The sequence below is a fragment of the Amphiprion ocellaris genome, chromosome 4 (genome assembly GCF_022539595.1).
Source record: "Amphiprion ocellaris isolate individual 3 ecotype Okinawa chromosome 4, ASM2253959v1, whole genome shotgun sequence".
Classification (NCBI taxonomy): Eukaryota; Metazoa; Chordata; class Actinopteri; family Pomacentridae; genus Amphiprion; species Amphiprion ocellaris.
The window spans coordinates 28,370,080-28,381,665 of record NC_072769.1 but is presented as its reverse complement, the minus strand read 5'-3'; the positions used below and the strand labels follow the sequence as shown (position 1 = coordinate 28,381,665).

The 11,586-nt window shown below is 38.4% G+C and overlaps 1 protein-coding gene across 2 annotated transcripts in view; it reads left to right on the top strand.

Annotated features, from left to right (window-relative positions):
- wdr17 (WD repeat domain 17) overlaps positions 1–11,586 on the top strand; it is a 44,224-nt gene that overhangs the window by 12,578 nt on the left and 20,060 nt on the right. For both annotated transcript variants that reach the window (XM_023274496.3, XM_023274497.3), the window contains exons 10-17: positions 137–228; positions 981–1,063; positions 2,606–2,692; positions 4,826–4,990; positions 5,073–5,188; positions 6,078–6,164; positions 7,675–7,824; positions 9,135–9,265. In XM_023274496.3, the coding sequence (XP_023130264.1) occupies positions 137–228; positions 981–1,063; positions 2,606–2,692; positions 4,826–4,990; positions 5,073–5,188; positions 6,078–6,164; positions 7,675–7,824; positions 9,135–9,265 (911 nt within the window). The remainder of the gene's footprint in view (positions 1–136; positions 229–980; positions 1,064–2,605; positions 2,693–4,825; positions 4,991–5,072; positions 5,189–6,077; positions 6,165–7,674; positions 7,825–9,134; positions 9,266–11,586) is intronic.

Below are 11,586 nucleotides of genomic sequence, written 5' to 3'. Positions count from 1 at the left end.
CATATTTAAAACTCCCAGATGAGTCTTTGATCCTCGGACGTTTTGCGTTTCCTCTGGTTGTTGTTGTTGTTGCCACGGTGTCCTGAATGTTTGTCCTGTTGTGTCAGCTGTCGTTGATTCTCTTTGTGTTTCCTAGGAGACCTGAACTGTATCGCCGGAGCTACGTCTCGTAACGGAGCGTTTATCTGGGACGTCCGGAAGGGAAAGATCATCACCCGATTCAACGAGGTTAGCACCCCAGTAGAAGAACCAGGAAGTTAAACATTGTCTGGTTAGAACCCCCAGTAGACTAGAAGAACCGGGAAGTTAAATGTTGTCTGGTTAGAACCCCAGTAGAAGAACCAGGAAGTTAAACGTTGTCTGGTTAGAACCCCAGTAGACTAGAAGAACCAGGAAGTTATATGTTGTCTGGTTAGAACCCCAGTAGAAGAGAAGAACCTGGAAGTTAAACACTGTCTGGTTAGAACCCACAGTAGACTAGAAGAACCAGGAAGTTAAATGTTGTCTGGTTAGAACCCCAGTAGACTAGAAGAACCAGGAAATTAAATGTCTGGTTAGAACCCCAGTAGACTAGAAGAACCAGGAAGTTAAATGTTGTCTGATTAGAATCCCAGTAGACTAGAAGAACCAGGAAGTTAAACATTGTCTTGTTAGAACCCCCAGTAGACTAGAAGAACCAGGAAGTTAAATGTTGTCTGGTTAGAACCCCAGTAGAAGGGAAGAACCAGGAAGTTAAACATTGTCTGGTTAGAACCCCAGTAGAAGAGAAGAACCAGGAAGTTAAACATTGTCTTGTTAGAACCCCAGTAGACTAGAAGAACCGGGAAGTTAAATGTTGTCTGGTTAGAACCCCAGTAGAAGAACCAGGAAGTTAAAATGTTCCGGTTCCGGTTCTAGAACGTTGTTTCCCTTCATAAATCATGGTATGTAGTCCAGTTCATTAAAGATGTTGACAGTAACGACCCAGTTTGTTTCTCCAGCATGGAAAAAACGGGATCTTCTGTATTTCGTGGAGCCATAAGGACTCTAAGAGGATCGCCACCTGCAGCGGAGACGGGTTCTGGTAGGTCCTAAACAGAACCATCAGATTAAACATCAGACCAGCTGACGGGTTCTAGTAAGTCTGAAACAGAACCATCAAACAGACCAGCTGGTTTAACTTTGACCATCAGTGATGCTCTGCTCCCAGAGCTCCTGCAACACCTGAACCTCCAACCTCTTTGTGGTTGTTTTGTGGGTATTTGTGGGTGTTTTGGTTATATTTGGGACTGTTTTTGCGTGTGTTTGTTTTTATTGTGTGTTTTTTAATTGTTTTGTGTCTCTATGGTTGTTTTGTGTCTCTTTGTGGTGGTTTTGTGTCTCTGTGGTGGTTTTGTGTCACTTTGTGATCATTTTGTGTCTCTTTGTGGTTGCTTTGTGTCTCTTTGGGGTCATTTTGTGTCTCTGTGGTGGTTTTGTGTCTCTTTGTGGTTGTCTTGTGTCTCTTTGTGGTGGTTTTGTGTCTCTGTGGTCGTTTTGTGTCTCTGTGGTGGTTTTGTGTCTCTTTGTGACCATTTTGTGTCTCTGTGGTCATTTTGTGTCTCTTTGTGGTTGTTTTGTGTCTCTTTGGGGTCATTTTGTGACTCTTTGTGGTTGTTTTGTGTCTATTTGTGATCATTTTGTGTCTCTTTGTGGTCATTTTGTCTCTTTGTGGTTGTTTGGTGTCTCTCTGTGGTCATTTTGTGTGTGTTTGTAGTTGTTTTGTGTCTCTTTGTGGTGATTTTGTATGTATTTGTGGATGTTTTGATAATATTTGGGACTATTTTTATGTGTCTTTGTGATTGTTTTGTGTCTCTTTGTGGTATTTTTGTTTGTTTTTGTAGTTGCTTTGTATCTCTGTAGTTGTTTTGTGTCTCTGTGGTTGTTTTGTGTCTCTTTGGGGTGGTTTTGTTTGTCTTTTTGGTGACTTTGTGTCACTTTGTGGTTGTTTTGTGTGCCGTTGTGGATGTTTTGGTAATATTTGGGACTATTTTTGTGTGTCTTTGTGATTATTTTGTCTCTCTTTTTGGTGTTTTTGTCTCTTTATTGTGGTTTTGTGTCTTTGTGGTGGTTTTAAAAGTTTTATTTAAAAATAAAAACAAATTTGGCAAAATTAGAAATGTAAAAATAAATAAAAATTGTAAATATTTTCAAAAAATGAATAAAAATCTTCCCCCAAAAAATCATAAAAATATCTGAAATGATTCCATATATACCAGTAAAAGTTCTAATATTTTCTTTAAGAACATTCAGAAAAAAAACATCCCAAAACTTAAACAAAACCAAAATCCAGAAAATTTCGCTGGATTTTGGTTGATTTTTTTCTGAATGAATGAAACATTTTTAACATTTCTTTTTTTCCCACAAAAAATGTTCAAACATTTCCCAAAAATGTTGAAAATGTGGACATCAGAAGTTTCACTGTGAAAAAAAAAAAAAATTTTTTTCACATTTTCAAACCTTAAAACGGGTCAGTTTGACCCGCAGGACGACACGAGGGTTAAAGGTCACAGGAAGACAACAACATCTGTAAACAGTCCCGTAATGTTCTGATCAGACGGTTCTCTGTTCCTTATGGTTCTAACAGCATCATCAGAACCATCGATGGGAAGATCCTGCACAAGTACAAACATCCTGCTGCCGTGTTTGGCTGCGACTGGAGCCAGAACAACAAGTAAGAAAACCTTTAAGGAACCTTTCAGGAACGTTTTCATGTCAGGTGAAGTTCCTGTAGCATTAGTATAACATTTCAGTGTCAACATTCAGAAGATGTTCTCGTGGAACGATGATGTTCTGTGATGACAGAGGAGGAATGTTCTCAAACTAGCATCCAAAGAATGTTTTCCAGTTATTCAGATAACCTTTAATTTGACATACAAACAAAGGTGGAACGTTCCTTCTATGGTGTTCTGACGACATTTTAGGGGCCTTCTTAAAGGAACACATTGTAGAATGTTCTTCTATAAAATGCTTCCACAATGATACAAAGGAAGAACGTTCTCAGTGCAACATTCAGGAAACATTTACTAGACCTCAAATGACAAAATGTTTTTTATACAGAACGCTTTATAACGTTCATGTTATGTTCTATATTAAAGGTAGAACATTTTGCCTTTTGTTGAGGAAACATATTAAAGAACGTTCTTCTGTAAAACATTCTTTCAATTTTCCATGATAACAAAGATAGAACGTTCCAAACCAGCATTTGAAAAATGTTTTCCAGACGTTATTAGAACCTCAGATGACAGAACGTTCCTTTATAGAAATGTTAAGGAAGCACATTCTAGTACGTTATTCTGTAACAAAGGAGGAACGTTCTCAAACCAAAAACAGGCAAACATGATGTTATTGAGATGACTCATGTGACTGAATGCTTATCTTTATCTTATCTTTGTCTTATCTTAACACATATTATCACACTTTATCTCATCTTATCTAATCTCATCTCATTGTAAGGCATATTATCACATTTTATCTTATCTAATCTCATTTCATCTCATTTCATCTTGTCTTGTCTTATTTCATTTCATCTCATTTCATGTTATCACAGCTTATCTCATCTTATCTTTTCTCATCTCATCTCATTTCATCTTGTCTCATCTCATTTCATCTCATCTCGTGTCATTTCATCTAATTCATTTCAATTCAGTTCAATTCAATTTTATTTACATAGCACCAATTACAGTCAAATTGTCTCAAGACGCTTTACAGAACTCATATGCCTGACCCCCAGAACAAGCCAAAAGGTGACAGTGGCAAGGAAAACACCCTTTTAACAGGGAGAAACTGATTATAGTTTACTGCTATGGTGTATGGCTCTGGCATTAAATATACTACATATATAGCTGGTGGTAAATTCAAAAACATGTAGATGAGTATATCAAGTACAGTAAGGGCAATGCAGAGTAGATTGGTGGAAATGGGCAGCTGGAAGCAGTGGGCTGGAGGAAGGTCAACAGCAGCATCCCACAGTGGACATGATGGAGACTAGGCCAGACTAGACTAATTTCATCTCATCTTATCTAATCTCATTTCATCTCATCTAATTTTATCACATCTTATCTAATCTTTTCTCATCTCATTCCATCTCATGTCATCTCATTTCATTTCATTTAATCCCATCTCATTTAATCTCATTTTGTCACATTGTATCTCATCTTCTCTTATCACATATATCTCATCTCATCTCATCTGATCTTATCTCATTTCATCACATCTTATCTTAATGCATATTATCGTATTTTATCTTACCTAATCTCCTTTCATCTCATCTCATCTCATTTTATCACATCTTATCTAGTCTTATCTTTTCTTTTCTTATCTCATCTCACCTCATCTCATTTCATCTCATCTCATTTTATCACATCTTATCTAATCTTATCTTTTCTCATCTTTTCTCATCTCATTTCATCTAATTACATCTCATCTTATCACATATATCTCATCTTATCTCATTTTATCACATCTTATCACATCTTATCTTTTCTCATCTCATTTAATCTCATCTTCTCATCTCATTTTATCTCATCTCATCTTAACAGATCGCATTTTATCTTATCTAATTTCCTTTAATCTCATTTCTTCTCATCTCATCTTGTCTCATCTCATTTTATCACATCTAATCTTATCTCATCTCATGTCATTTCCTCTCATCTCATTTAATCCCATCTCATGTTATCTCATCTCGTTATTTTGTTTCTCTGACCACCACAGCCTCAGAGAGCAGTTAGCTTAGCATAGAGACTCTGTATCCTCTGATGAACTGAATCCACTCTACACTGCAGCTTCTCTCGTCGTGTTTCTGCAGAGACATGATCGCAACCGGCTGCGAGGATAAAAACGTTCGGGTTTACTACCTGGCCACCAGCTCAGACCAGCCTCTGAAGGTCTTCACAGGACACTTGGCCAAGGTGTTCCACGTCCGCTGGTCTCCTCTCAGGGAAGGAATCCTGTGCTCGGGATCAGATGATGGGTGGGTGGAACACATCCAGGCATAAAGTAAGGGTTCTCTAGACATGAAGGTTGAGGTGGAACATGTGGTTGTTTGTGTGCAGAACCGTTCGTATCTGGGACTACACTCAGGATGCCTGCATCAACGTCCTCAGCGGCCACACGGCTCCAGTCAGAGGCCTGATGTGGAACACCGAGGTTCCTTACCTCCTCATTTCAGGTGACGTCTACAACCAGCGATGGCTCGAACATCTCTGATCTGCCAGAAATGATCTAAAACGATGAAAATTAGTTCAGAATGACATGAAAATAGTCTAAAATGACTGGGAAAGGATCCAAAATCAGTCAGAATTCCTCTCAAATTATTAAAAATCCACAATAACACTAAATTTCTCTAAAATGACATGAAAATGATTCAAAATTGCAGAAAATTTATCCAGAATTACATAGAAGTCGTCAGAAATGACAAAATCTTCCCAAAATGACTTAAAAATTGACCAAAATGATTTAAAAATGTACAAAATGCCTCAAAAATTGCTTAAATCTGTTCAGAATGAACTGAAAATGGTTAAAAAAAAGCCTCAAAAATGATCCATAACGACTTGAAAATGATCCAGAATTACAGAAATCTTTTCAGAAATGATCTAAAACGATGAAATTTAGTTCAGAATGAAATGAAAATAGTCTAAAATGAAAGGAAAATGATCCAAAATCAGTCAGAATTTCTCTCAGACGGCTAAAATTGTTTTAAAAAGGATCCAAAATGACTCAGAATCGGTCTACAATGAATTGAAAATTATCCAAAATTGCAGAAAGAAGAAAACTTTCTAGATTTCTGTGACCCAATATTCCACATGAAAGTCTTCTACATGTTTATTTTAGTATTAATGTGATCTGAAACTACATAAATGGTTAAAGAAACATCACTTTATGATGTTATTCATGTTTTAAATGTTGATATAAACTCAAAGACGGAACTTTTCATGATGGTTTCAGATCAGTTTTCTCTAAATGTTTGCTGATCTGAGATTGAACAGATGAACTGGACTGGACTTTAGAGTGACGTAACTTTACTTCTTCTATGTTTTTTAATGGGCTTTGTGCTCCAGGTTCCTGGGATTACACCATCAGAGTGTGGGACACCAGAGACGGGACGTGTCTGGACACCGTCTACGACCACGGAGCCGACGTCTACGGTGAGAAAACTTCATCTTAACTCACTCTGGTTCCTTTTCTCTGCAGCAGACAGTCAGAATGCTGCAGTAAGTTCTGTCAGGACGACACAGAATCATGGAAATCTAGAAAAATAAAAGTCTAAACTGTTTATTATTGGCAGTTTTTTTTAAAATGACACCCGTAGAATGCAGTGATTTTAATGAAATATGAAGATTTTTGAACATTTTTTATAAAGATAGTTTGTCATTTAAACCAGTTTTGTAGGTTATAAAAGGTCCTTTTGAGAAAATTTAGTAAAAATCAGTATGAACCGATTTATGCTACATACACACACATACTTTTATTGTTTTAGCATCTGGTTTAAATTAAAAATGTAGAAATTACAGTTTCTGACTGATAAATTGTGACATTTTGATCATTTTTTTTGGAAAAGATAGTTCATCATTTAAACCTCTTTTGTAGTTTAAAATACAAATATAAACCCTACAAAATGAAAATGTATTGATATGGACACACATATTTTATTGTTTTAGAGTCTGATTTAAATAAAATAATAATAATAATGATTGTTTTTCATTTAAATATTTACTCAGAGAGAATTTTGAAGCTAAAATGTGAATAAAAAACATAAATATGAAAATATTCTCGTGTTTAATTTTCATTTATTATTATTATTATTATTATTATTATTATTATTATTATTATTATTATTATTATTATTATTATTATTATTATTATTATTATTATTATTGATAATTTATTGTTGATTTATTTATTTTTACAATTTCTGGCTGATAAATTATGATATTGACAGTTTCTCATTTAAATCTGTTTTGTAGTTTAAAAGACAAATATGAAGGCCCTGTTGAGAAAATTTAATAAAAAGTGAAAATTTATCGTAAAAAAATTATCAAAAATTTATCATATTGTTATTATTTTAGAATCTTGTTTAAATAATAATAATAATAATAATAATAATAATAATAATAATAATAATAATAATAATAATAATAATAGTCTTTCATATAAACATTTACTCAGAGAGAATGTTGAAGCCAAAATGTGAATAAAAACATAAATATGAGAATATTCCCATGTTTAATTTTCATTTATTATTATTATTATTATTATTATTATTATTATTATTATTGTTGTTGTTGTTGTTGTTGTTATCATTATTGTTATTGTTAAAATTATTATCAATATTATTATTATTATTATTGTTATTGTTATTATTATTATTTTTAGAAACTTGGTGTCTCCAACTCTGGATTAAAGACATTTAACTGTTTACGCTTTGAACTAAACACAGTTCAGCTGAAAACTCCCTGAATTTTCCTCATGTGACTTTTAGTTCCACCACGATCCTGACAGACTTCCAGGTTCTGCAGAAGATCACAGAATTTTTAGTTTTTTACAGAATCCGTTTCAGACAAACGGTTTATTTTTGGTAGATTTAAGGAGGCGTGTAGAATAAAGCTGCTGTGTTTTCCTGGTTCTGAATGCAGTTCCTGGTTCTGGTTCCTGCAGGTCTGACGTGTCACCAGAACCGACCCTTCACCATGGCCAGCTGCAGCAGAGACAGCACGGTCCGGCTCTGGTCCCTCACCCCCCTCATCTCCAACCTGCTCCTCAACGTCCTCACCGCCCAGCCCTGGGAGAAGATCACTGGCAACACAGGTCAGAACGTAATCAGAACATCCTCACAACATCCTCAGAATATCCTCACAACATCCTCACAACATCTTCAGAACATCCTCACAACATCCTCAGAGCATCCTCACAATGTCCTCACAACATCCTCACAATGTCCTCACAACATCCTTAGAACATCCTCACAACTTCCTCAGAACATCCTCACAGCATCCTCAGAACGTCCTCACAACATCCTCACAATGTCCTCACTGACCGGCCCTGGGAGACAATCACTGGCAACATGGGTCAGAATGTCCTCACAGCGTCCTCACAACGTAGTCAGAACATCCTCAGAACATCCTCAGAACATCCTGAGAACGTCCTCACAACGTCCTCACAACATCGTCACAACATCCTCACAATGTCCTCAGAACATCCTCACAACATCCTCACAATGTCCTCACAACGTCCTCACAACGTCCTCAGAACATCCTCACAACATCCTCACAACGTCCTCACAACGTCCTCACCGACCGGCCCTGGGAGACCATCACTGGCAACACGGGTCAGAACGTCCTCACAACGTAGTCAGAACATCCTCACAACATCTTCAGAACATCCTCACAACGTCCTCACAACATCCTCACAACGTCCTCACCGACCGGCCCTGGGAGACGATCACTGGCAACACGGGTCAGAACGTCCTCACAACGTAGTCAGAACATCCTCAGAACATCCTCAGAACATCCTCACAACATCCTCACAACATCCTCACAACGTCCTTACCGACCGGCCCTGGGAGACGATCACTGGCAACACGGGTCAGAACGTCCTCACAATGTCCTCACAACGTCCTCACTGACCGGCCCTGGGAGACGATCACTGGCAGCATGGATCAGAACGTCCTCACAGCGTCCTCACAATGTAGTCAGAACATCCTCAGAACATCCTCACAACATCCTCACAACATCCTGAGAACATCCTCACAACGTCCTCACAACATCCTCAGAACGTCCTCACAACATCGTCACAACATCCTCACAACGTCCTCACAACGTCCTCAGAACATCCTCACAACATCATCACAACATCCTCACAACATCCTCACGACGTCCTCACGACCTCCTCAGGACGTCCTCACGACATCCTCACAACGTCCTCACAACATACTCAGAACGTCCTCAGGACGTCCTCACAACATCCTCACAACAACCTCAGCTGCTGATCTAACCTTCTAGTTCCATCTAAAGTTCTAACTTTCTGGTTCCATCTAATGTTCTAACCTTCTGGTTCCATCAAAAGTTCTAACTTTCTAGTTCCATCTAAAGTTCTAACCTTCTGTATTTCCTCTACAGACACTGCGATGGTTCCTGGTTCCCCGCCGCTGCTTTGTGGAAAAGTTTCCCGAGACATCAAGCAGGAGCTGGACAAGCTGAGCGTGGACATCCAGGCCAAGAAGCTCCGCTGGTTTTCTGAGTGCTTTTCGGTAAAGATCTTCTGAATGTTGGTTGATGGTTGGTGGTGATGTGTCTGACATCAAGTATTTAACGGTCGTTCTCTAGGAATCAGTTTCTAATCCTCGTGCTGAAATCTCTGCTCTCTGGAAACGTTCAGGTTCATTCTGAGAGGAAATGTTCTGGTGGTTTGTCTCCATCTGCTGGTTGTCAGCTGCAACGTCACACTTCAGACGTTCTCATGCATTTCCTGTTTGTTTTGTGGCTCATTTGCATCGGTTCGGGTCTCTTTGTGGTTGTTTTTTATTTAATTTGTGGTCGTTTTGTGTCTCTTTGTGGTCGTTTTGTGTCTTTTTGTGGTCATTTTGCGTCTTTGTGGCCGTTTTGTGTCTCTTTGTGGTCATTTTGGGTCTTTGTGGTCGTTTTGTGTCTTTGTGGTCGTTTTGTGTCTCTTTGTGGTCATTTTGTGTCTCTTTGTGGTCATTTTGCGTCTTTGTGGTTGTTTTGTGTCTCTTTGTGGTCATTTTGCGTCTCTGTGGGCATTTTGTGTTCGTGTGTGGTTGTTTTGTGTCTCTTTGTGGTCATTTTGTGTCTCTTTGTGGTCATTTTGCGTCTTTGTGGTGGTTTTGTGTCTCTTTGTGGTGGTTTTGTGTCTCTTTGTGGTCATTTTGTGTCTTTGTGGTCATTTTGCGTCTTTGTGGTGGTTTTGTGTGTCTTTGTGGTCATTTTGTGTCTCTGTGGTCATTTTGTGTCTGTGTGTGGTTGTTTTGTGTCTCTTTGTGGTCGTTTTGTGTCTTTTTGTGGTTATTTTGTGTCTCTTTGTGGTTGTTTAGCATCTCTTTGTGGTTGTTTTGTGTCTTTGTGGTCATTTTGTGTCTCTGTTGTTGTTTTGTGTCTCTTTGTGGTCGTTTTGTGTCTCTTTTCTGTCATTTTGTGTCTCTTTGTGGTAATTTTGTGTTGAAGTTTTCTCATTTTGTGTTTTGAGCCATGCTGCATCTATTTTTTTCATCCAGTATGATTTTCCTCTCATTCCTCTCATTATTTTACAGCGACATGGTTTTTCTCCATAACATCTACATTTAGGGCAGCACCTAAAGCAATAGTTCAGTGAAGAAAATGATTTAAATCAGTGACGTGAACTTTTTCTAACCAGCAGATGTCGTTGTTGTTCCCGTAATAAATAGAGAACCACCTCTAAATACAGTTTCTCAATCTGAACTGTATTTACTACAGGGTTGTGTTTATTAGATAACATCCTGATATAAAACAGTTACAGTTTGTGTGGCAGCTTTGTGCATTTAATCTGTTTGACTTTGGAAGGTGAATCAACAGAAAGCCCTCTGCACCACACCCTTCATCCCACGTTTACTTAAAGGAAACGCAAATCAAACACAGAGATCAGAGGAGAAAAGTCTTAAGCAAACAGAGGAGGAGGTTTTATTCCTGTGAGAGTAGAGGTCACAGAGAGGAGAACAAGCCGGTTTAGTCAGTTTTATCACAACAGTAAATACTGTTAACAGCATATTTACAACTGTCTATCTCAGAACGCCAGTACAACAAAGAAATTAATAAAAGGAGCTTTTATAATGTCTTAGAAGCTTCCTCCTTTTGTTGCTTTTTAACATTGAATCATCGACAGTTGGTTCTAGAAGTCATGAGTGATTGATGGATGATCTGAGGTCAGTGGTTGTAGAATAAAGACTCCTGGATCTGGAAGGTCCAGTCTCTGGTGGATCAGAACTCCTGGATAGAACTGCACCATGAAGACTGAAGAACCAAGAAACTCTGAGAAAAGGTTGTTGAAAAGTATCAGTCAGGACGATACAAGAACATTTAAAGTTCCTGAAGATCTCTGAGTCCAGTTAAATCCATCAAGAAATGAAAGGAAGATGGAACATGAATAAATCTGACTAGAGCAGGACGTCCTGAAGACCTGAGAGACTAGTGTGGGAGGCCACCAAGACTCCTATGACTCTTCTGAAGGGGTTACTAGAGACTAGAGAAGGAGGCTAGAATTGGTTGCTACGGTGGTGGTAGCATCATGATGTGAAGCGCAGTGGCAGCAGCATCATCAGGAAGTGAAGCATGGTGGTGGCAGCATCATGATGTGAAGCATGGTGGTGGTGGTATCATGATGTGAAGCATGGTGGCGGCAGCATCAGGAGGTGAAGCATGGTGGTGGCAGCATCATGATGTGAAGCATGGTGGTGGCAGCATCATCACGTGAAGCATGGTGGTGGTGGTATCATGATGTGAAGCACTGTGGTGGCAGCATTATAAAGTGAAGCATGGTGGTGGCATCATCATGACATGAAGCACGGTGGTGGCAGCATCATCATGATGTAAAGCACGG